Genomic DNA, 26,892 nt, shown 5'->3' with positions numbered 1-26,892 from the left:
GTCAGGCGTGAGTGAAAGTGCAGCCCTCCATCTCCTGTTGCTGACGATCCTTCAGCTGTACCACCTCCCACCTGCTCTTCCTCCTCCAGTTGTAACTCTTCTTGCCTGTTCACTCGATGCCAGCCACTGTATGCCAGCTGTTGCACTGTACTACTATATTTTTCGGGGTACTGTACCGTAAGATTACAAATGTTTTCTTTATTTTCTGTGTTTGTTTTTTATGTATTATTTGCGTGGAAAGTATTATAAACCTATTACTGTACAGTGCTATACAGCCAATCGTGTTAGTTGGGTACCTAGGCTAACTTTGTTGGACTTCCAAACAAATTGGACTTACGAATGCACTCTTGGAACAGAAGTCGTTTGTATGTAGGGGACTTACTGTATTTGTAACTCCCAGAAATGGTCCTCGAAAGGAGGGGGTTTTCCATTATCCTTCACTTTCCTCCTTCCCCGAAACATGAAAACTACCACAATTAATTTTTTGCTTACATCCTTCCAGACTTTATTTCCAAGCAAATATCTATATAATCTTTTTACAAAAATGGGAATGTACTAAACGTATTTGGCAATTCTGTCATACTTAAAATACGGTATGCATCTTTTTATTAAAACAAATTTTAACTTCGGAAAAAAAATGTATTTTTTTTAAAAAAGGAAGCTAAACTCTGTTGAGATATTTGCAAGGTGCCAGTGACCCAGACAAATAGTTCAATATTGCAGAAGGGAACATGCCAAATCTAAATCTGCCACCGTGATTGCCACTCAGGCATATGCAGGATCTCTATGAGGACTCCACGTCGTCTTGCCAGGCAATCCTTCAGGCTTGAACTTTATACTACAGGTTGTAAGCAAAGTCCCAGGAACTTGAGGGAACTTCTGCTAGGAGGTCTCAATAGGCCATACATGGGCTCTCCTTTCAAAAGAGGGAGTGTCAGGAGGTACAGCGAGTTGGACTTGAAACTTCTCCACCTTCTCTTTGTCACTGGAGGTATATATCTCGGAACCTACTTGTCATAGATTCCCACACGGTCAACTCCCAATGTGATGGCTGCCAACTGGCAGCATTCTCAGGGATGAATACTGTTGGGTAACACAGGGAAGCCCCCCAGCAGTCAACACGTTGGTTACAAGGCACACCCTTCTGGGGTTTTCAGTATTGACAGGGTAAACCCCCTGGAAGCCCCATGAGTAGATTGGCAAAGACCCCCCACGTCTATCAAAACCGGGAATCAAAACAGTTTCTCTACGAGGGTATTAGGGGGAAAGTTTTGGTCCCAAACAAAAAAGAGGAGGGAGCTGAGCGGTCTTGTATTTTCTCAGCTTAGCACATAAGAAAACTCAGATCAGGGTATGTGAAAATGTAGTACTCAAGACAATGGTGGGAAAGCGCTCCCAGAAAGAGTTCTAACCCACTATTACACTCAAGGTGTTGTAGGGAACAAAATCAACAAAGGGCACATGTTTACGTTAAATATGTAAACATTTTCTCTTCTCTATTTTCATCACGTTCTAAGCTAAAGGTAAACAAAGGTTATAAAAGGAATAAATGATAATGTGCTGACATACACAGATGTTCACATAACTACGTCAATATCAGTTAAGCTTATCGTCACAAAATGATGCTAAGAACCACTGTATAAATGGTATTAAAGCTAAAAATTCTAGAAAAAAATATACATGCGGTCTCATATTTATAAATAGATACATATACACATACATGTAGGCAGATACACACACATACCCAAACACACACCCACATTTGTCCCTCAGTATCCATGGGGAATTGGTTCCAGGACCCCTGAAGATACCAAAATCCTCCCATCCTCAAGTCCCTTATAAATAATGGCATAGCACTTACATATAACCTACATAACAATCTCCTGTGTACTTTAAATCATCTCTAGATTACTTATAATACATAATACTATGTAAATCTATGTAAATAGTTGTAAGGACAATGTAAATATTATGTAAATAGTTGGGCAAATTCAAGTTTTGTTTTTTAGAACTTTTTGTAATTTATTTTTTTGAATATTTTCAATCCATGGTTGGTTGAATCCCCAGATGCAGAACCTGTGGAAACAAAGGGTTGACTGTGTGTGTGTGTGTGTGTGTGTATGTGTGTGTGTGTGTGTGTGTGTGTGTGTGTGTGTGTCATAGCACACATCAATATCTGAGCTTCTTGTGTTTGCCTGATTGTTTACTTCTTTATTATCATCTCTCCCACAAGAATATAGGCTCCAATAGGTCAAGAACTCTGGAGTCATTCGCTGCTATAACCCTAATCAGAGGACAGTAACTGACATATGCCAGGCACTCACATTTATTTGTTGACTGAATGAATAAATCAACAAACACCAAAAAGCAGAAGCAGAGATCCTACATACCACAGTCACAACAATTAACAGTAACTCTTTCATGCATAATTTTAGAAAAGCACAGTCCAGAAGAGAAATGCTAACAACCATAAATACTCTCAGTTACCAGCTGACCAGTTAGTTTAGTCTGTTTAACAAATGGACTGTTTATTTAAGGCTCTTACAGTAACTTCTCTAAACTGTTGGAGGCCTTGTAAACTGCAAAAGTTACTGCTGCTCCCAAGACAATAATGCCTCAAAATGAGCAAAGGGATTTAGAAGAAAAGGAAAAAAAGAACTGGCAAAAGAACTGCTGGACAAGAGCTCAAGAGTTTCTCAATGATCTTGGCCCAGACAGTGCCTCTCTTTGTGGCCGGAACCTGATTACTCTATCATTCTGCTCATCTGTGCAAACAAGAACAATGATTACCTTCTTTCAAAGATTACAGCGGGGACCCTTCAGTTAATTACTGAAAAATCACTGAGCATCATGGGAAGCCCTCCTGGTGAATGGTACTTCAAGTTTAGCTCAAATCTCCTTCTCTAGCCCTGTTGCCCTCACACCTCCTCCTCCCATGCTCCCCACTTAATAGAAGAAAAAAAAAAAGTCTGGACAAAGGCTAAATTGAAGAATGTTTCAACCCCAAGGAGAAAAAAATTCTCTGGGGTCAAATGACAAGGAGAGAAGGAAAAAATAAGTAACCAATAAATCAGACAGTAAAAATTCCCTGCCCAGGATCTTCTATGGGAGAGAGAGCAACAAACAGGAAGAGATACCCAACAGACTTGCTTAACTTGTTCTGATTGAAACGTCTCATGGAAAAGAGAAGTTTGCAAGGACATATACACACCCAGAACCACTGCTGCAGCTAGCAAAAAAAAAAAAAAAAAAAAAGAACAAAGGAACAGAGAATGGCACATATGGAATTAAATATTCTCCTTCAAAATCACTGACCAAATAAACTTAAAAGAGTTACTAACCCTCCCACCCCCATCGTATGCTGGTCAGATTTTAATAGCCTGTCCGTCAAAAGAAAAGTACATGCAAATCACAGATATTGAGACAGAGGAAATTAGAAGGTCTGGAGATAAATTATGGAAGGGTAATTCAGTGGCTTCTACTTTTCCGTCTCTGAGAGGTTAGCTCCAATGGCTTTGAAGAAAATAATAAAGGCACAGAAGTTTTAGGTTGACAGCAAAATTATTTTCTCCAAAGTCTACCAAACCCAAGAGAAGGAAAGAGCCTTCTGGATAGCTTGGGATTTAGTATTAATACTGATGCCACATCATGGGGATCATAAGCTTCCTTAATAAAAATGCTCCCTCAATTTACGACATTCTCACAGTGTGGTAAACAAGAATTTTTATCCCAATATTTTTGCAGAACAGGCAAACTGAGATTTGGCTAAGTTACAAAGTGGTGTCCAGGTCTCACAGAAACAGACCGAGAGCCACAAACTGAAAACTGTTTGCCAGATTTAGTCATCACAGCACTTTGATCCATCCTTACTAAAAAACAGGACTTAATAGCTATATGGAGAGGTGGTAGCCAGGGAGACCAAGAGCTGAGCTGTAATTAGTAGAACAAATCAGGATGCCAGTTTTAATAACTCCAGAAATTTGTTTAAGACTTCTTTAAAAATGTAAATCTACCCTAATTATCTGAATGATGACGCTAATCTATTTATAAAGAATACAAACGGCTCTGACTGAATTACAGCTCTGAATTCAATGGAAGGGTACAGCTGACACGGCAAGCCAAGAGCAGCACAGCTAAGGCTCTTCAAGGCGGTTTCTGGAACCTAGGACTTAACATTTAATTTCACAGCAAATGTGCTAAGGTGCAGTACATTTTAAGTGGGTGTTGATTTGGATGGGCTAAAAGCATGTTACTCGCATAGCAATTTTTGAGAAAAAAGGGGCCCAAAGTACATAAAGCTGTTCGCAATTTAGCAAGTACATGAAATTACAGATTGCAGACATACAACTACACAACCTGCCGCTCTGGAGGTCAGATGAAAATTCTCTTCCCCAAGCAACTACATATGTTGGGCTGATAAACACAGAAGGTCATGGCCTTCTTCAAATGCATCAGGTATTTATGGTCACCAAAACCATGGTAAAAAATAAAGTGAAAAGGAAGATTTCCAAAGAGATCTATGTTCAATATATGGTGTATGTGTTTCCACGTGGGCAAGTGAGAGAGAGGAAGAACACATTTACGCATGAGAGAACAAGCTTTCCACTTACCATTTCCATGAGGTAAATATAAAAAGTATGTATTGGGGTTAAAAACATGACACTGCCTAAAAATGACATGAGTTATCCACAAGCACCACATGCAAAGATCTCTTAAGGTAATACCTTTCATATTTTCTTTGCACAATAATTAAGGGCCCATCAAGAGAGGCTTAAGTAATAAATGTCAGAATAGATTCAAGTGAAGATTTGCATCCATGACCCAGGGAGGACATATCAGAAATCCACACAGAGCAGTAAACTAGAAAACTACTTCAGAGACTCTTGTCAAGGGCTCAGGATTAATAGTCAAGATGAATATTTTTTCAAAAATTCATTAGCTTTTACTCACCAGCGCATGAAAAGATGATACAGAAAAGATTCCAAGGCGGCCCATTGCCACTTTCGTTGGACGGCTTGCAAAGGCAAGTAGCCTTTTAGGGTTGGGGAGCTCCCCACCTTGGAGGCTGGCTAAATAACAGCGGTAGCGAAACAGGTCCATTTGGAACTGTTCAAGATTCTGCTCCCAAACAAAGATCTACAGTGGTGAAAATATGGGAAAAGAGTGGGGAGAAAGAGGGAAAACAAGTGTTAATTTTATCCCACACAAATGTACAAATTTCTGTTATAAAGGTATTAATTTTAGTCCTAAGGGGTAAATACCAGGTACCCTAAATTTCTTAGGTAATAGGTCAAGTATTACTGTTTCCATAGCTTACATGCTTTTCTGCAAACATCTATAGACATAAATTCAGTATGATAAATAGAAGAGATATCCTTAGTTGCTCTCTTCCCTCCCATCATAGATTTCACATTTGCGGCCATGATATGTCCATTAGCTCCAGGCTCTGGACCACAAATCCAAGGGAGAAGACGTAAAAAAATGGAGGATTTCCAGCACTGGAGAATTATATGACTTACCAAGAGGTGGATTTTCATAGGAAGACAATGAAGAAGAAAAGCGAGGTGATTTCAAAATCAGAGGCAAATAAGCCAAGAGCTTTGGGGAAGAGGTGGGTGGTAGAGAGTACAGGGTGGGACAGTGGAAAACTAGATGGTGTAGACCCAGACTCTGGAATACATAGTTCCAACCAGATGATATATCCAAGATATTTCCACATTTTTCAAAATGGCAAAATAATACCTACCTCCTGAGGCTGATGTGATGGTTGAATAAGATAATGCAACAATAAGAGTGGGACCAGGGTCTGGCATATAGTGAAGGCTCAGAGATGTTAGCTATGATGTGGATATTGATTAATGGTTGATATCTACCTTTTTACTTCAACTTAAAATACAGTGTTAGTGTAAACACATATCCATAGCACTATTCACAGCAGTCAAATAATGGAAACAGCCCAAATGTCTATCAACAGATGAATGGGTAAACAAATTGTGGTGTATACATACAATGGAATAATATTCAGCCATAAAAGGAATGAAGTATACATACTGAAATGTGGATCAATCTCCAAAACATTATGCTAACTGAAAGATGTCAGACACAAAAGGTCACATATTATGCAAGTGCATTTTTGTGAAACATCCGAAATTGGTAAATCCATAGAGACAGAATGCCAGGGCAGAGGGGAACAACAGCTTAAAAGGTATGGGTTTCCTTTTGAGGTAGATGACAATGTGTTGGAACTAGACAGAGGTTGTGGTTACTCAACATTGTAAATGTACTAAATGCCACTGAATTGTATGCTTTAAAGTGGTTAATTTTGTGTTATGTGAATTTTACCTCTGTTTAAAAAAAATACAGTACCGGGTAATAGAGGGAAAGAATAGACAGAGAGAAATATGGAAGATCACATGCTGGTCAATTATTTAAATAGTATTTATTCACATAATTATTTCCCAACATATTAGGCAAAATTTCAAAGTGTTACTAGGTGGCTATCACTGACTTTAAAACAACTAAATTGAAGGCAAAAATGTCCTCTCTTATCTCACGAAATCTTTCCCTTTCAGCATGAAATATACTTGTGCACATATACAGCAATTATACATATATTTTTAAAACACACTCTACCTTTCCCCAAATTTAGAAGTCTAAACTTATTGAGGAGTCAGGAATGAATCCCCATCACAGTTAAGCACCAAGTTAACCTGATAACGTGGGGAATGAAATTGCAGACTTTCCAGTTACACAGATCTCCAAGAACAGCATGCCATTGGTAGGAGCGGGTGGGCTCTGTTATTAGATTTCTGTCTTTCATTCAATTTAATATTGTTCCCTTTAGTTCATAACAATCAACGGTGAACAACGGGTGAGGAAAACTGACAGTCAAATAAAGAATTTAGCAGTCAGGATGACAAGCTGACAGCGAGATAACCGATCATGTTTCTCGATTCCAAGGCAGCAGAAAAACTTTCAAGACCTAAGGATTTTGCCCACGTCTAAACACGGAAGAACAATTACCTGATCTAATATAGTTTTCTTCTTCTTTGAATCAGTGACTGAAGACAGCTGCATTTCGCCCATTTTCTTCATCTTTTCATCCATATCAATCTTCTGTTCCAGTTTTTTGATTTCCGACTTCAGCAGTTGGAGCGTGTCTTCTTTGTGATGGTGCCTTGCGACAGCGGCTGCACAGGCAGAATGGATGGCAGTGATCCAGTTCTCCAGCTCCGTCTGGCTGGTGGTCTGTGATGGGGGAGGTGGGGGCCAAGAAGAAACAGCCACCTCTTAGGTTATCATAGACAAACCAGTGCATTTCCAGACAAGCGATGGCTGGGAGTCAAGGAGGCAGGTCTAGACACCCCATGAGGAAGGCTAACCTTTCTGAACTCCTCCTTCAGAGAACACCTAAAAGAAGTTAGTCTTAGGTCAGACACCAACCCCCCCACCCCACCCCCAGCCCCCAACAGCTGATGGGAATGAGGTCACCATGTCTGCTCACCCAGTGTACTTACTGAACTCACTTGTTGCAGTGGACCAAACATGTGTCCCCCACCCCCCAATTCAAACACTGAAATCATAACCCTCAGTGTGATGGTACTAGGAGGTGGAGACTTTGGGAGGTAATTAGGTCATGAGGGTGGAGTCTTCATACAGGGGATTAGTGACCTTCTAAGAAAGAGGCCAAAGAGCTAGCTAGCTCCCTTCTACCATGTGAGGACACAACAAGAAGACAGCCATCTATGAATCACAGAATGGGCCTGACCAGAACCCAACCATGCTTCCACCCTGATCTCAGACTTCCAGCCTCCAGAATGTTTCTAAGCCACCCAGTCTACGGTAGTTTGCACTAAAATACTTGTATATGTGATAATCCTATACAGACAGCTTAGTTTCCAGTTAAGTGGGTTGCTATGAAGCAAAGGTCAGTTTCCAGAGAGGACTGGTCAGTTCCATGGTAAGAGTGAGGCCGAGGGATATTATTGGCCAAGGAAGATGCAACAAACCTTCCCCCAGTGAACCACAGTGACCCCAATCCACAGGTCCCCTGCCAGAGCCAAGCAGCCATGACAAAACTAGGGCTGGGAAGGTAGTTCAAGGAGTGAGAAGCAATACCGTCTTAGGGAAGTGTCTAGGAATAGCAACCACTCAGCAGGATCCCAGCCACTAAGAATGACCAGGTCAAAAGGGATTTAAAGACAATGCTGGGTAACACCCACCAATGGGCAGGTAACCTCAAAGTGGGCTTGCTGTGACTCACAGCGTTCTGAAAGGCAAAAGTTGGGGGGATAGCTCATGTGTAACAATGTGCCATGATTAATTCTTTAGGAACTCAATGAATATCGCCTCAAACCTAGAGAAGTTTAGTAAATGCTCAGAAGTTAGCTCATCTGAACAAAGGGTCTTTTTGGCTACTTCAATATTAAAGTAGCTGACGGCATCATTTTTCACGCACAAAACACTGTCATTTTTTTTTCCCCCTCTGATGCATCTTCTTAGTTTCCTGACTCATTTGAGCCATGGTTTGCAAACAAAATGCTATTAACAGGACCCCACCCACATGACTGAAATTTAAGTGAAGGCACCACCGCAGGTGTCTATATTATTCCTGAATCTCATCATATTCCACAAAAGAAACTGCATCAAATGTTACAACTGGTGTCTGCCAGCAGAGACACCACACACTGGACAAACCTAGACAATCTGTCAGTTGTTACGTTTACAACAAAATATTTGCCTGTATCTAAAGAAGACTTTAGTAGCTAGGCATTCTCCTAAAGAAACAGCAGAAGTACCACCTGATAAAGCAAATGGAATCATTTTGTGAGGACTGAGTGGGAAAAGAAGAAGAGAAAAAGACATTGGAAGTCAAAGGTAAACACTTGTAGGTAGAGAAAGTTAGGAAAAAAGGCAATGTGTGTATATGAGATTCATCTTTTTTTTCACTACACACCTAGGACTTAATCATCTTATAATTGGAAGCTTAGAACTGACTACCTTTATCCATTTCACCCCCCATTCCTCCCTTTAATTCTTTGAGAGTTAAAAACTCCACTTCGAATTCTTAATATTTAATCTCCTCTTGGAAAGTAACTACGTTACATTTTGTCTTTGTGTATCACTTTAAAGTTATTCAAGAAAAACACAGACTTTAAGATCCCCCAACATATAAAACCACCATGCTTCCTCCTGCCTAGTGCAACTAAAACGTTTGCTATCTCTCCATGCCTCAGCATCAGTGGGTATTTTGCCAGATGGGGTTATTCACTGCCCCCTTCCCCCCACTTTCTAAAATTTATTAGAGAAGGAATCAGTTCAGATGGGAAAACAATCAAGTAAGGATTCTTTTCTGAAAGAAAAACTTCCAAGAAGAAAATACCAAGTGCTGGTGAAGATATGGAGCAACCAGAGTTCTTATGAGCTGCTGGAGAGTAAACTGGTATAACTGGTTTGGAAAACTATTTGGTATTACCTCCGAAAGTGGAATATATGCACACCTTGTGACGCCTGAAATGCACTTGTGGGTATATTCTCAACAGAAATGCAGTCCTGTGCTCACGAAAATATATGTCCCAAAATGTTCACAGCAGTACAACTTGCAATGGACAAAACTAGAAACTATCCCAACACCTGTCTACAGGAGACTGAATGAATAATGTGTATAATCACACAGTGCCACACTACACAGCAACGAGAATGAAAGACCAGGAACTACCCACTACAATATGGATAAATCTCACACACGTAACATCGAGGAAAAGAAGCCAGACACGGAAGAGTATAGACTATAAGACTCTATTTATATAAAGTACAAACACAGGCAAAACTAATGTACACTGTTAGAAGTCAGAAGAGTTGTTTGACGGGAATTGTGGGGAGAGGGGTAGCATCTGGAAGGAAGCATAGGGAGGTCTCTGGGGTGCTGGCCACATTGTGCTTCTGGATCTGGGTGCTGGTTATGTGAGTGTTATGTCACGGGTGTGCCCAGCTTGTGAAACATCATCAAGATGTGTACTTTTCTGTGTATATGGCATCCTTTAATAGACAGTTTAAAAAAGATCCTTCCAAGATATATGACCCTAATATTTAAGCATACTTTTTCTATAACTATCTTAAAAAATATTACCCTTCAGAGTCTATTTTTCAGGAAAAATTGTCACTGCAAGGTTGTAATGGAAGTTCCCAACAGCATGACCTTTTCCAGCATCACTTCTTTGTCCTCTAAAGTGCCTGGCAGCATCTGATAAACAGCTAGTCCCCTGAGCCAAAATATGCTTTTCCCTTTTGTATGCACAGCTCCATGGAAACAAGGAGCTTTTAGATGTGAAGGGAGCTGGTGTTTTCACCCATGTGAAAAGGATACTGGGGGGTGTTTCAGATGGAATCCATGCAGAGGTAGCATGTCACTAATGAAGAGAGGATGTGTCTCCAGTAAAAACAGCTGGTGCATCAGTGCTCAGTGAGAGGTCAGTATCTATTCCCCCAAGACGATCCTCACTCATCTCTGCCTCCCCTCCCCCTCCTCCACCCCCAGCCCAGGGGAAGAAAAGTAAATACCTACAACCCTGACATAATATCTGAGGGATAGTTAGAAAGAGCTTAAAACTCCTGATACAAACTCTGCTAAATACAAGTTATAAACTTAACATTTTAAATAAATATATTCATCTAGAAGGGGTCCGGGTGACGATTTTACAGATGAAGAAACTAAAGCCCAGTAAAATTAGAGATGACCCAGTCCTTTATTATAAACCCTGATCTCCGTCAATCCTATTCTTTAAAAAAATTTTTTTAATATGCTACACACACCACTCCAGAGCCCCACCCCCCAGCTCTCACCAATTGCTCTAAAAACCTAGCTGTGGGGTTTTTAGCGTTGCCCACTCCTTTTGCGCTCTCCCTAGGGACACAGAGGGATGGAATTTTACTGGTCCCTGTGAAGTTAGGTGTGGCTATGCCATTTGCCTGGGGCCAATGAATCTGAGTAGAAGCACCATGTGTTACTAGTAAACAAAAGCCTGATTCACCCTATTCTTGTCCTTTTGCTTGCAGTCCTGGAATTGTGGGGCAAGATGGAGCTTCTGTCAGCCTGGGTCCCTAAGTGTCTAGGATGAGAAGAGCTTCATAGACAATGTCCTACACACACATGGCCAGAATGAAAAGGTATGTTAAGCCATGGAGATGTGAGGGTTGTTCCTTACTGCAGCATAATCTAACCCATCCTGACTGATACACTAGCAAAGTAAGAATTCCATTTCAAAATAAGTAATGTTTTTTAAATAAGAGTCTGTATAATACACTGTTACCCTCCAAGAGGAGCCACAGGCTGATAGGTTCTGCAGAACAACAGCTTTTTGGTCTCTTCACTTAATGTAAAGAGAGCTCCTTCTTCCTTCTGCCTGTGAGATTCTCCTCAAACTCAGCCAGGGGCAACACACCCCATTCTCATGTCAGAGAGTTTATGTTTGCCTCCCACTTAAGAGGTGGAAATGAAGGAAACCGATACTAGTTGATGAAGCTCAACATCCTTTGAAAGGTGTAGCTAACCTGGAATTTATTTATTCAAGAGAAAGGAAGATGGTGGTTGCCAGTGGTTAGGGGAAGAGGAAAATGGGGAGTTCGATGGGTACGGAGTTTCAGTTCTACAAGATGAAAAGAGCTCTGGAGATGGATGGTGGTGATGGGTACACAACAATGTGAATGCACTTAATGCCGCTGAACTGTGCCCTTGGACACAGTTAAGATGGTATGTTATGTATATTTTAGCACAACTTAAAATTTTTTAAATAAGATAAAATAAAAAGAAGGGGAAAAAACATACCAAGTCTCACAACCTAGAGAAAGATGTTTAGAAAAGTATGATCACAGCGTTATGAAAAATATAGCCATCAGCCTTCTAACCATTAAGTACGCTCAAGTCTCCAACTGCTTTTAAAACCTGTCAGAGGCTGAAGGCAATTCCATTAGAGAGAATTTTTGCTCCTACTGTCCTGCCTAAATAAAACAGCAGTCTCTTCCGTTCTCTACCATTAGGACACATCAATTTCCAAGGACAATTCACTAAATGAGCTTTTCAGCAGAGTCTGTCCTTTGGCAGCGGCCTACACGGGCTACGTGTGACTGAGAGGGTGGGAAAGATGGCGCTGACTGCTGTCAGCAGCAGGTTAAGTAGAGACAACTCTTGAAACAGTTCCTAGCCGTTTGCAGGCTTAACACTTCTGAGCTGATCACAGCAGACCACTAACTTGATACCGTGTTCTCCAGTGTGGCCACGCCAGGATTTCAACTCTGACGTGCTAGAAAAAGCTTTTCAAAGCCGCCAACCGTGCATCACCTTCTCGAACCAGGCAAGTTTAATGAGGGATACCAGGTCCACTCCAGCGCCCTCCATCAGAATCCAGTGGTCAGAAAGGCAGGAAGGGGAGACCACCAAGTGGTACCATCTCAACTTCTTCCACATGCATCACTTTCCACTAAACAAACGGCAGCAGACAGGTAGAGAGAGTGAATTGTGTGCTTCTTCCTTTTTGCCTGCTGGGGATGCCATAAATACTGTATAAAGTTCAGGGAAGGGAATAAGCAAAGTTCTTGCTGACAGAGGAATATAATCAGCAAAAAGTGCATTTTGCATAAGAGCCCCTTTGAGCGCAGAGTTAAGATGGAGCACAGGGCTTCATTATGTATTTAAATAGATCCAGCTTCAATTACCCAACTGAATGGAGGATACTTCGTGATTCCAGATAATCAATGGTTTACGTGAGTGGCAGGAAAGGGAAATTCATTTTAAACAAGAGAGGTACTAGAGAATATATGCCAGATCCAGGAAACTAAAATGTCAGATAATTTGAGTTTATAGAAGCACAAGAATAATTGTAAAGTAGGTTGAACTTTTTTCCACTTTAAAAAAAACAAAAAGGAGAATAAAGTTATGCATTAATTTTAAGAGGCTAGGTGGGAATGAAGTTCCTGTGTGAGTTCCTGAAATGACTTTTTTCTCATTGGTTCTCTGCTTAACACATTTTAGAGTTTTATTTATACAAGACTTAATTAAACCATCACTGTTAATACCTATAAAGAGAATGACAGATATGACCCCATAATTGTAATCTGGGGCTCCTCTCATCCACTGGAGAAAGTCATGTAACTGGGCACCACTCCCACCCTTACCTCCCACCTCTCACCCACCCCAGGTGAACTCTTTCAAGAATAGGAGAGGCGGGCTTCCCTGGGCGGCGCAGTGGTTGGGAGTCCACCTGCCGATGCAGGGGATGTGGGTTCGTGCCCCGGTCCGGGAGGATCCCACATGCCGCGGAGCGGCTGGGGCCGTGGCCGCTGAGCCTGCGCGTCCGGAGCCTGTGCTCCGCGGCGGGAGAGGCCACAACAGTGAGAGGCCCGCGTACCACAAAAAAAAAAAAAAAAAAAGAAAAGAATAAGAGAGTCTCCAGGCTCCAGGAAGCCAGACACACAAAAAGGAACTGTTTACTGCAAACAAAGGAACACATGGAAACCTGACCCAGTGAGTGGCCATGGCAAAGCTGAGTAGCCCCCAGAAAAGGCCAACAAATATTATCAACTGGATCCCCTCCACAAAAGGCCTCCCAATCTGTTCATGCTGTCATAGCCACCAGTAGATGACAATGTGCACTGATGAGATCCAAGCACTTCTTTGGTATCTCATACTTAAATGTGGTCAGACAACTGAGGATCACCAGACATGTGATGAAAAGCCTCCAGCATAAAAGGCAGACACCAGAGCACATGGATGAGTTAACACGGTGACTGCTATGCATAAGGTCTAGAGAGAGACAAGATTGAAGCAGGAGGATAAAGGGCCAGGGGAGGGCAGGCTCCAGGGGAAAAAAACAGTACTAATCAACTATTTAATGAATTGGAGATTTAGAAAATATTGTGAAGTAACCAGAAATAAGCAAATTAAGCAGGAAAAAAAAAAGATAATCATTAACTATGGGCAAAAAACAAAATGTTGTTCAAGAAAGGAAATAAAATGATAGTACACTATTTGGCTCAGCAGCTGATGCTATTTATATGGTCATACAGCAAGGTGACATCAAAACAGCGTAACAGGGCTTCCCTGGTGGCGCAGTGGTTGAGAGTCCACCTGCCGATGCAGGGGACATGGGTTTGTGCCCTGGTCCGGGAAGATCCCACATGCCGCGGAGCGGCTGGGCTCGTGAGCCATGGCCGCTGAGCCTGCGTGTCGGAGCCTGTGCTCCACAATGGGAGAGGCCACAACCGTGACAGGCCTGAATACCGCAAAAAAACAAAAAAAAAAAACAAACAAAAAAAAACAGCGTAACAGGGACTACCAATTTACCCCCAAATTTTCATGTAACCATATAGAAAATGAGGAAAGGAGAATGTGTATATAATACAGCTAGATATTCATCTATCATAACAGAAAATCAGTAGTTAATGTCTAAGGTCAGTTAAGACATAGTATTGAGACAGGCTGGGACCTGGGACCCTTTGCTGCATTACTTGCACCTGGACAAACATCTCCACCAGCAATAGAATACAAAGTAACTATAAGGGACTAAAAATAACTGCATACATGTGCAGTTGGAGCAAATTATGAACAATAAGATACAAAAAGACCAAAAACCCAGCTGCCACTTTTGAGGTGTCAGGAGCACAAGCAGGGTACTGTGCATGATCCCTGTGCATAGCACCACCAAGGGGGCGGGCAAACCACCCCTCCTGCCCGACCCACCAATCCATCCCCACCCTCACCCCACTGAAGGGTCAAGCTTGCCCCCCTTCAGAGAGTGAGCAAGGGAAACTGTTACTTGTTTCTCTCCCTCATGTTGCAGCTCCAGTCCCAGTAAAGCCTTGCCAGAACTTTTCATCTCCCCTCTTACCAATTTCTGCTGATTAAGGAGTCCAAGAATCCTGGTCAGAGACAGTATAAGCATATTGATGAGAAATGAGGGTAAATGCAAGAAAAAGCAAACAAACAAAACAACAACAACAACAACAAAAAAAAAAAACAGTTAAAATAGTGGAGTACAGTTGCTTAAGGGAATGAGGATTGGAAGAGAGGGTAAGGAAGTATGGGAAGAGAATTTCACTTTATTTCTTTTAACGTTAATTGAATTATTTAAAACTATGTGTTCAAAACAGAAACCGACTCACAGACATAGAAAACAAACTCATGGTTATCAAAGGGGAAAGGCAGCAGGGGGTAGGGGGATAAATTAGGAGTTTGGGATTAGCAGATACAAACTATTACATATAAATTAGATAAACAACCAGGTTCTACTGTGTAGCACAGGGAGCTACATTCGACATCTTGTAATAAACTATAATGGAAAAGAATCTGAAAAAAGTATATATATAACTGAATCACTTTGCTGTACACTTGAAACAAATACAACATTGTAAATCAACTATACTTCAATTACATAAATAAATAAATAAATAAATAAATAAATAAAGCTATCTGTTCATATTGACTTAAATACAAATTTAAAATATTGTAAAAAGGAAGAGGAATACTGTTAGTAACATTATTTGGATGATACATAACAGTATACAAATTATATGCAAAAATCTAACTCGGCCACAATTACATCTCTGCACTGTACTTTTTTTTTTAAAGTTGAGATAGTAAGCGGCAGAGCTAGGACTAGAACTCAGGGGTTTTTTTTGTTTTTATTTATTTTTTTATTTATTTAGAAGATGTTGGGGGTAGGAGTTTAATAATTAATTTATTTATTTTTGCTGTGTTGGGTCTTCATTTCTGTGTGAGGGCTTTCTCTAGTTGTGGCAAGCGGGGGCCACTCTTCATCAAGGTGCACGGGCCTCTCACTATCGTGGCCTCTCTTGTTGCGGAGCACAGGCTCCAGACACACAGGCTCAGTAGTTGTTGCTCACAGGCCTAGTTGCTCCACGGCATGTGGGATCTTCCCAGACCAGGGCGCGAACCTGCGTCCCCTGCATTAGCAGGCAGATTCTCAACCACTGCGCCACCAGGGAAGCCCCTGTGCACTGTACTTTTAACATATGTGGAGAAACCTCTGAACACATTAATAGCAGGGCATGCACTGCAAACAATTACCAGCCCTGTGCATCATTTTGCACTTCAACATCCATACTCTCCCACAATACTTTCCTTAGAGCAGGGCCAATGGCACCTCATCCTTTGCAAAGGCCCCCTCTGGTACTGGGAATGGGCTGGGTCCAGGAGGGACCCCATTCACTTTCTCCCCGTCAGGGAGCTCTCTGATCCTCTATCCCAAATGGGGCATTCATAGGATGCCCTAAGGAGCTCTTGAACTTGAGTCTATGGCTCGTGGGTCATATCTGCTATTTCTTTCACCAGATGGCATGAGATTGAGCCACCAGAATGGTGCTGACAAGATGATCTGGGTTGAGTCCAATTCTTTACAGAGATTAAAAAATTTGGCCTGGAGTTCCACACATGCCATCGGTGACCCTTCTTCACAACCAACTTATGCCAAAACCAAAGGTAAATATTTCTAAGTGGCTGGCGAGAGGCAGGGAAATGATCTACAGTGATGAGAAAACAGGACTTAGCTAGAGACCAAGTCAACACTTAACAATGAGAATACAGACCAAACATTGAATTTGTCATATCTCTAGATACCTCCAAGTTAGGAGGGATATAAACATCAGGGAAGATCAAATTAAGATCCTAGATGATTTCATTAGACAGAAGAAAACCACAAAGATAAAATTTCAAAGAGGTAAATCTAAGTTCTGCATTTGGACTTTTCAAAAAATCTATTAAAGTAAGATGGAGAAGACCTTGATGCTGAGGGTTGGAGAGACCACAAGCTGGGTATGAGTCATCCGTTTGTTGTGGTTTCTAATAAATTAAGGAATTGACACCAGCATCATGGAGGAAATGAGAGGAACAGGAACCAAAATGCAGGCGGCACAGGGTGGAACCTGACAGGGTGTCAGGTTCTGGAACACGAGAGAGAACGTCAAGGAGAGGAACTGAATCATTGGGAGACTGGCTCGGAAACCTCAAGCAGGGAGACCTAAACAGGAGACATGGTGGAGGGAAATGAGAGCTGTTTTCAAGTATTTAGAAGGTTATGAGAAAGAATAAGCAGGAAAGGCTTACTTTAAACTCTGGGGGAGAATATGGAAGCAAAGGGAAATGGCAAAAGTCACCGGAAAGAACGTATTATCTCAACATGGCGAAGAACTTTCTAGAACTTGGAGCCAACTAACAAAGGAGATGGTTAAAGAGCTGGGAGCTTCCCAGGGATGGAAGTTGTCCAGATGTCCAGGCTGACCAGCTGCGGGGGGCCTTGCAGAGATGGTGCCTACCTTACGAGGGAGGCTGGATGTTAATCTACTCAAGTCCAAGATACTAAATCCTTTCTAAAGTCTTTTCTACCAAGTCCACGTGATGCTCCTTGTGAAAGAGGATTTCCAGATTTTTTCTTAATCTGGCTGCCCTTGTCCAGGGCATATGCCAATGACCTTCATCGAGTCTGATACGTACAACCAGATGTGGCACTTGAAGATAATTCCCCAGAGCATGATAAAACTCAAAGCCTTAGACTTTTCACACAGAAGCCACACTCAACTTCTGTAAAGATACTTGGGGAACTAGTCTCATTTTCTTATAATTAAATGCTTACTATAACATTTATTGAGCATTTGCTATCAGATACCTGACTTGCATTATCACATCCAATCCCCAACTCAACATAAAGATACAAATACTATTCTTCTTTTAAAAGGGTCTTTTTAAAATATGCATGCTATAAAAATTAGGAGTTGGGGATCAGCAATATATATATATTTATTTGTATATATATATATGCATGCTGTAGCCTCATACAAGTGACATTCCTAATGATAAGAAACATTCTATGGAAAGGCAGTGACCCCTTAGAGATAATATTTTCTACACTTCTTTAGATATATAATTGCATACGATTTTCTACCCAATCAGGCATCATTCTCACTCTGCCTGCTAACTATGTTCCCAAGGCATTTAATATAGGAATTTAAAACTAATATTAGGATACGTTACCATAAAAGTCACTGAGCTTTTTGGAATTGTAACATCCTCCCATAATGGATGAAGAGAGGGCCAAGAGGAAACGGTACTTTGTAGGTGATGGGTGCTATTTCTGGCTTCTAGTTGGAGGGAAGAACGCTAATTAAAATAGTTTAAATGCAGGAGCTATAGCCTCCCTCTGCAGACAGGGTAGCACTTCTTCTATATAAGCTGCTCTAACATTCATGCCCATTCCCACCCCCATCTGGCACACAAAACCCCTTTTCTACTTCTGCTGGTAACATGAATCTCCTTTCCATGGGAGAATCTGAATAACAGCATCAGATCAGAAGCATACGAGCTCCGGAAACTATGTGCGCTGAACTGAGCCCTGGGGCTGGAATAACCTACAAATTATTTCCATAATCGTGCTTGATCTCCCTCGCTTTAGCCTCACCCCCTACACACACAGGTTCCTTTCAAATTCAGCCCCTCCAGAGTCATGTGGATTACAATAAGTAGAAGGTAGAAAATGCCCTCATGGACCCTAAAGAGCAGTAATTTCCTCTGAAAAGGTTCATTTTGTGCTCTATCCCACGTAAGTAGCATAAAAATTTCACCAAAACAAGAGGACACAGAGGTTTTCATGAATAAGGTCCTATGTTGCCACAAAAGAATTTTATTCAATGTGACCTAATGGGTATTCAGATTCTATTAGCAATTTTATGGCCAGGAAAGTCCTTTCAAAAGGAATTCACATCATGGGTGTGTAGGTAAAAAAGAGAGTATCCTGAAATCAATGAGATTATCATCTAACCTGTATAATGAAGCAAGAATGGCCAAAATCAAGTTAGTTTTGAAATATTCCCAGTGAGTGGCTTAATTCTAAGAATGAGAAAAAGTCACTTTTTACTGTAATCACTGATTCTTGCCCATGTTCTTCTTAGGGTAAGTAGTAATAGTAATGGGATAAATAATATACTTAGACAATAAGGGGCTTCGGCAAAAGAGAGGCTTGGTTTGAATCCAGCCCCAACACTCAGTAACTGTGACTTGACATCGAATCATTAGCCTCTGTAAGCCTTAGCTTCACAAAAGGTGGTACACAATCCACATCAATTAGTCAAAATATGGATACACAATCTAATTCACTGATTTCTGGAAGAATTAAGTGGATTCACATTGTAAAACACTTTCAAGGCAGTGGCACACAATAAGGGCGCAGTCAAAGATAACTGCTGGTATCATAATAATGTTATTATTGTTGTTATTGTTAAAGTAGTTAGGCATTTCCTCATTTGCAAGATATCCCATAATTAATAAAAAGCTATGCTAGATTTGGAAACACAATGGTTTATAAGTTATGTAGAAGAATATTTTCAGGAAACAGAGCATGTAGATTTTTTTAATAGGATACACAAAGCACTACCCATTAGGGAAGACTTGAGAAATGAGACTACATTAAAATCTAAAAGTTTTGGTATAACAAAGAATAACTTTAAGAGAGTAGAAGGCTAGCCACCTAATGGAAAAGGATATCTGCAATGCATATAGTCAACAAAGAGATGATATACAAAATATGTAAAAAACTGCTATGAATCATCAAGAGAAGAAAGACGACTAAATGGAAAAAGAGGCAGGAGACTGAAATAGAAACTTCACAAAAGATGATATTGAAATAGTCATTAAACCCATAAAAATGTGCTCAACTTCATACTAATAGTTTTTAAAAAAAGATCTGACAATAACATGTGTGGACAAGGATGAGGAAGAACTGGAATTCTCCTAGGCTGCTGATGGGAGCATAAATTATTTCAATAATTTTGGAAACTGACAGTATCTAGGAGACTTGAATGTGTGCATATATCCCATGACCCAGCAATGGCAGTCCTAGGTATGTACCAAAAGAAATGTGGACAAATGTATCCTGAACATAGATAGAAGAATGAATACTCATAGCAATACTGCTCAGGATCCCTACAAACTGGGGTCAACTCAAATGTACATATGGAAAGGTTGTCATACAACTCAGTTAGCCTAGGACTATTGAAACTTATGCCTATTATCCTGGCGTAACTGATAATAGTGCTGCTATAACTCTTAAAATTGTCTAGTCTCTAAAGTGTCCTCATGAGTCCATCAGAAGCAATGGGAGAATAAGAACCTCAAAAAGATGATCCTCCATAAAAGCAATAACAACACTGGCAAAAATTGTCAAGATGGACTTTTTCAGAACTCTGGAAATTAAGTCTTGCAACTTAATTGAGGTGTATTTATTGGAAAAAAAAAAGGCTGAATCTCACTAACAATATTAAGTATAAGGGTATCTTACTGCACTATTCTCATCATCTCTCTATCTCCACATTCATGTGAAAACCAGCAGTCAAACAGCCACTGAAGGGGGCAGAATGGGTTTGGAGCTCCCCCAAAACACCATTCTCAGAAAAGTCATTATCTGACCTGTTTAATACTGCATAAGAAATCCCCATTCACAGGGCTTGTAGCTATTTGACTTGACTCAGAACTCATTCATGTACACAACCCTTTACTCCAGGTCGGTTTGTAAAAAGCAATCAGTGACAACTGTTTAATATCACAGTTGCCTGAGGTTGTGGTAACAGCTGGGGCAAAACAGAGTTGACTGAGAAACTTTAGGAAAAGCTGGGGAGTAAGATATCCATAGTCCTCAGAATTTAGAAGGTCACATACATGCACAGAACTGTACACATGCTCAGAAAACCCTGAGAAGGCCCTGTGCTCACCCCTCAGGCTGATCTCGAGGCTCTGTGCAAACAGAGGTGAAGACTACAGCAGAGCTGTAAACTAACTGCCTAAGTGTTGAAGAGGTACATACAGAAGTCCTTGGGAAAGAGTAAGAGATTTATTACTTCTGGGCACTTAAGGTAATCTCTCCAATCATTAGAGAATATCAGTAGTGAAATAAAAATTATTCTCTTTTAAAAAGAACCAAATACAAATTCTAAAGTTAAAATGTAGAATAAATGAAGTGAAAAATTCAACAGAGGGGCTCAAGGGCAGATTTGAACTGGCAAAAAAAAAAAAGAATCAGTGAACTTGAAGTAGGTCAACTGAGACTATCCAGTCTAAGCAACAAAACAAAAAAAGAATACAGAAAGATGAACAGAGTCCCAGAGATCTATGAGACACAATCAAGCATACTAACTTAAACATAATAGGTGTCCCAGAAGGAGAAGAGAGAAGAGACATGAGCAGGAAGATTATTTGAAAAAATAACAGCTGAAAACTTTCCAAATGTGATTCAAACACGTATATACATCAGTACATCCAAGAAACTCAAAGAATTCCAGGTATAATAAACTGAAAGAAATCAATATTTAAACATATCATAATCAAACTGTTTAAAGACAAATATAAAATCCCCAAAGTAGCAAGAACAAAGCAACTTATCTATAAAAGGGATCCTCTTAAGATTAACAGGTGATTTCTCATTAGAATCTATGAGGGCCAGATGGCAATACAGTGACATTTTCAAAGCATTGAAATAAGACTGTCAATCAAGAATTCTATATCCAGCAAAACTATCTTCAAACATGGAGGAGAAATGAAGACATTCCCAGATGAACAAAAGTGTTCTGGCTTAGATAATATAATACATGTTCACTCTATTCAACCAGTAAGCTGCATGTATTCATGTAACGTTGTAGGGTGCTAGAACCTTGTTTCTTGTCCTGGGTGGTGGTTACTTTGTGACACTTCATTGAGCAATAAATTCATGTTTGTGCACTCCTCCTTATGTGTGTTTTACATCATAGATTGAAAGAAAGAAAAAATACATGCTTTTTGATTGTTCACAAAAAAAAATTACTACTTTATATTTCTTACTTTAATTGCCCAAATGGAAATAACTATAGGGGACAAACCCAGAAACATGGTGAAATAACCTATTACTCTCTGCCATGCCTTTATTCCAACTCTCTCTGTGGCATGGAATATCCTCACTGTCAATTTCACTCAGTTCATCCCTACTCTTCCTTTACCATTCACTGTCAAGGTTTACATCATAAAGATCAATTCATTCCAATGTCTGTCTTCCATATTATATGTGAACACTTTCAAGTGTAGAAACTGTATCAAAATATCTTCTTGGTATTCTCAATATCACTATGCATAGCATATAGGAAGCATGGAATAAAGGCTTGAGGAATTCCTGTATTATGGGAATAAATGAAGAAAGCCTAAATAACACCACAAGAAGTATATCACAACTGACCAAACTCAAAGGATTCCCTATAAAAGCAAATGTTAACCCTGAAGTGATAAGCAGGTTGGTATGTTTTAATACAATTAACCATCAACCTTCAAGAACTTTCAGTACGAAGTTCTGAAAAGATGAGGAAGAGAAACTGGCTGGGTATAGCTAGTCATTTCTGCTATGTCATGATTTTACTTTATGAGTAATATTAGAAGAGAACATATTATGATGAAAACTTTTGACAGCAGAAATCATGTCTAAATTAAGGAATTCATGATCCCTTCTCTAAAGTGTTACACAAATGATATCGAGACTACAGTGAAAAATCCTTCAACCCACACCCCTCCTCGGGCTTCACTGTGGAGGCCTCTGGGTGAGTTCAATCATTCCTGGAACTCAGTATAGACATTTATTTTGTCATTCATCGTTTTTGTTCCTATAATGTGCAAAAGATAGAACTCACCACTCAAAGGAAAACAGGGTGAGGTACATGGGCAGGAGACGAAGGTATCTGGTAAGAGATCTGAAATGCTCTGCAAAGGAGGAGCCCAACAAACCTGAAAAAGGAAGGCATCACCCAGGGAATTGCTGAGGCAGAAGACGAAGTCCTTCTTGGGGTGCTCAGGCACGGCCTGCACGATGCTGTTCTCCACCCAGACGGCATGCTTGGGGATGCTGTTGTGGTCTATTCCAGACCTACCATCGCCCTCGTAGAAAAAGAGCGTGCACCCTGAGGAAACAGAATGAGGGTCCGCGTGAGTATTTGGGGCTCATGCAACCAAAAAGTCTGTAGTGGAAACTGTTGCTTGTGCCCTGTTACCAGGAAAGGGCTGGAAATGAGTGTGAAACCTAGGAAGTAAAGAGAATGGGGCTATGCTTGTACTAAGTCTTGGACGGGCTTGGACAGAGACTTTTTTTAATTGAAGTATAGTTGATTTACAACGTTGTGTTAAGACTCTTAAATCACAGTTTCGTCATTCATGCCCTCAAGTTCTTTAAGATCTTACTTCCTGTTTTAGAATGTGACAGATATCCTCACAGGCATATGGGGGTCTGACGGCTCCTCTGGCCAGTGGTGGCTGTACATTCAGCTCCTCAGGCCTGAACAGCAAGCACCGCTGAGGGAGGACCGGCACCAGTTCTGCCCCACTGGAGTCTCTCCCAATATGTCTCACAGGATATGCAACCAGAGAACACAATTTATTGGGGTTTTTGATTATGCCCTTGGAGAAAACAAAATATAACACTGGCTTTAGGTGCTTTCAGGATAAGGAAAGAAATGACAGACTTTCAGTCTCAGATCTTTTCTATAAAATGTTTTTCTAGAGATCAGCCATGTCTTTGTCCCTCCTGGAAGAGGAAATGCATGGCACACATATGAAGGCCTGGGGGAGGCCAGAGGCCTGGTCCACACTTAATTATACTGTGAAACTAAATGAGACAGGAGCAATAGAAACCTCTCCTACATTTGTGGCAAGGTGGATTCCATAGATACCCTCCATCATGGCCTACACGTGAGGCGCACTTTATTAGTAATTACTCACTGAGCACTTGCTCTCAAGTCATCATTTCAGGGGAAACCTGGGCCCAGCTTTCTGACTCTTTAACGTCAACATAAGCCACTTGGCCCGTCTTCAGCACCTTTCTTACCACAAACAAGGGCCACCCTTCATGTGAATCACAAAGACTTCCAAGTACCATCTACGTGCCTGCAGTATGAACTTCTGTAAAGCAAATTCGTAACTGACAACATAGAACGATGGGGATCAATGGAAAAGTCACATGAGTGCAAAGGCGATTTTTCCTAGCCCGTAATATTTCACAGGAGCATGTAACAGCTGCTGGATGCAATGTCCCCCAGCACAGCTGCATGCAGCACGCTGGCAGGCGAGGCCCACTCGTTTCACAGTGTTTGCCTTGGTACAGCCTGACCGTGAGCTCTGCCTAAACGTCTACTGCACGGAGTTCCTGAATTTCATGGTTTTATAACTATTGTCCTTGTCTCCATGATTCAGGAGTTTCAATTCTTCCTCTAATCCATTCAAGTTATAGTCACTTTTTTTTCTTCAGGCTGTACGTTTTCTGTGATATTTCTTGTTGGAAATTAGGAATGTTATGAGAGTAATTTTAGTAGGGTTTTGTTTTCTATTTTTTTAAGTTTTGTAGTGATAAGTTGCTTACCTATAATTTAATTATATACTTACGGAGTGTTCTGGCCCAACCCTATTTTTCTTATAATTCCTGTTATTTTGAAGATCTCAAGTTTTTACGGGAACACAGAGGTCACATTCGGAATCATCTATACCTCTCTTTCCATGTCTTAAGCTAACATAGATTCAGAGACACAAAAAGAAAAGAAATGGAAAGGGGAGGCCCTTGTCCTCCAAATCTGAGGTTCCTGAGGTGGGGCAGTCTTGCTGAATGAGGGACATTTGGTGAAGTCGGGAGACATTTTTGGCTGTCACAACTTGGGGGTGGGGAACAGAAGGAGGTGAGTAGCGGACAGGGATGCTGCTAAACATCCTTCAATGCCCAGGACAGGCCTCATGACAAAGAATTATCCAGAAAATGTCACTAGGCCTTCTGTTGAGAAACCTTGCTCTAAATAATCCTTAGGACTAGTATTACACTAATGATGAACAGATCCGTAAAAGAAAAAGCAACATAGCTTTACCATAGTTTGAGAACAGACACTGAAGCCTATAGATAATGGATACGGGGCATCCACACATTGAACATCTTATGTCTTCCCAAATTGCTGTTTTCATAATTTTTCAACGTTGGTTTATAATCGCCCGTGACAGTGGGTGGTTAAAAATCACCTTGTACTCAATTATCTACATGCTCCAATTTTAAGACTAATGAGAAGCAGCAAATCTGGGAACCACGTGGTCCCTGGTAACAGGTCCATTTACCTTCATCTTCACTTGAACATAATCTGTATGCTTTTCAGTTGTGGATGGAGACACTCCAGAGATTAATTCTAAATAAAACCTTTTTTTTGTAAAATTAATTATTCTGTCAAAAGTGAAAGAAACTTTGGAGAATTTTCTAGCCTACGGTTCCCAGGTACTCTGCTTTTTATTTCTCCATATCCAAGCCCAAGTCAGCAGCAAGCCCTGCCTTTGAATGGCAAGGACAAGCCCCAAGTTTCTCAATATATAATGGGACCTGTCAGGAGTAAGAAGCAAAGGACTCGGCAGCTCTGTGCTCTGGGCCTGGATCCTGACAGATTGTGTCACTCAGATCTGGGTCACCAAGAAAGTGAAGCCTCCCTCCTCTAATAGGTGTGTGGGCTGAGCACCCACACCTTGCCTTCCTTGATCATTTATTCTCTAAAGAACAGCAGAAACAAAACAGCCCCCGCTTCCACGTCCCAAGTAAAAAACCACCTAATTATTTTTATTCTACACCACTAACAGTGCTATTCTCATATTTAGTGTAAGAATCACCTGGGAAGCCTGTTTAAACCACAAATTCCGGGCCTGTCATGGGCTGAATTATATGCCCCCAAGTTCCTATGCCGAAGTCCTAACCCAGGGCCTCCGAATATGGCTGTATTTGGAGATAAGGTCTTTACAGAGGTAATTAAAATTAAACGAGGTCATAAGGGTGGGCCCTAATCCAATATGACTGCTGTCCTTATAAGAAGAAGGGATTTGGGGGCTTCCCTGGTGGCGCAGTGGTTGAGAGTCCACCTGCTGCTGCAGGGGACGTGGGTTCGTGCCCCGGTCCGGGAAGATCCCACATGCCGCAGAGCGGCTGGGCCTGTGAGCCATGGCCGCTGAGCCTGTGCATCGGGAGCCTGTGCTCCACAACGGGAGAGGCTGCAACAGTGAGAGGCCCGCGTACCGCAAAAAAAAAAAAAAAAACACTTTTCCCAATTCACAATGGAAAACTAAAAGCAAAGTGTGCTGTGCATATGTGTAAACTGATAGAATGTGCTCAAATTCAATGTTCCTATTTCACATGTGTGTTCAAAATGTCATACACACTTTATACAGACTATATTATGGTATTTGATTTAGCACAGAAAATAAAATTTAAAGTTTAATATCAGTAATTCCTGTGATTTTCCACAGAAGATACCATGGCTGCCAGAATTCCACATCTATTCAAACTTTGAAACCACTAAGGTAGACTTTCCGAAAAAGAAAAGGACATGAGAAAGAACCTGACTCTTCCTAAGACATCCTTGGAAGTGGAGCAACAAGATGAAATAACCCACCAAGTCTTAAAAACTAGACATGAAGAAAAGACAGCATCTCACCCTAAACACGCAGCAACATTAGACACACAGGCCCTTGGCAGTAGGGGAAGCTACCCTGCACTGGCTGTCAAGAGGAAAGACTCCTCTATGGGACAGTTGGTTGTTGCCTAAAACACACAACCCCCTTTCTTCTGCAGTAATAGAAACCCCAGTGCTCAGCTGGGCCCATCCCTGCCTCCCTTGCAGCTAGGCTGGACTCATTTCTGGCCAATGCAATGGAAGCAGAAGAGATGCAGGCAACTTCTAGGTTGTACCCTCAGTGCAGAGGGATACACCCTCCACTTCCCCCATTTTTCTGCTGGAACCTGGACCCACTGGTGAGCTATCCTAATCATTCAGACTAACACAATGCTCTAGGGACAGTTAAGCAACGACAAAAGG

General features: G+C 41.0%; 1 protein-coding gene across 3 annotated transcripts in view; it reads right to left on the bottom strand.

The window, feature by feature from the left end:
• TIAM1 (TIAM Rac1 associated GEF 1) overlaps nucleotides 1-26,892 on the bottom strand; it is a 138,357-nt gene that overhangs the window by 91,826 nt on the left and 19,639 nt on the right. For all 3 annotated transcript variants that reach the window (XM_060099758.1, XM_060099760.1, XM_060099759.1), the window contains exons 3-5: nucleotides 22,799-22,971; nucleotides 7,024-7,248; nucleotides 4,951-5,136 (exon numbers count right to left, since the gene is read on the bottom strand). In XM_060099758.1, coding sequence (XP_059955741.1) covers nucleotides 4,951-5,136; nucleotides 7,024-7,248; nucleotides 22,799-22,971 — 584 coding nt within the window. The remainder of the gene's footprint in view (nucleotides 1-4,950; nucleotides 5,137-7,023; nucleotides 7,249-22,798; nucleotides 22,972-26,892) is intronic.

This window comes from Mesoplodon densirostris, chromosome 5 (assembly GCF_025265405.1).
Source record: "Mesoplodon densirostris isolate mMesDen1 chromosome 5, mMesDen1 primary haplotype, whole genome shotgun sequence".
NCBI lineage: Eukaryota > Metazoa > Chordata > Mammalia > Artiodactyla > Ziphiidae > Mesoplodon > Mesoplodon densirostris.
The sequence above is the reverse complement of the archived record's forward strand: the minus strand, read 5'-3'. Positions and strand labels throughout refer to the sequence as shown.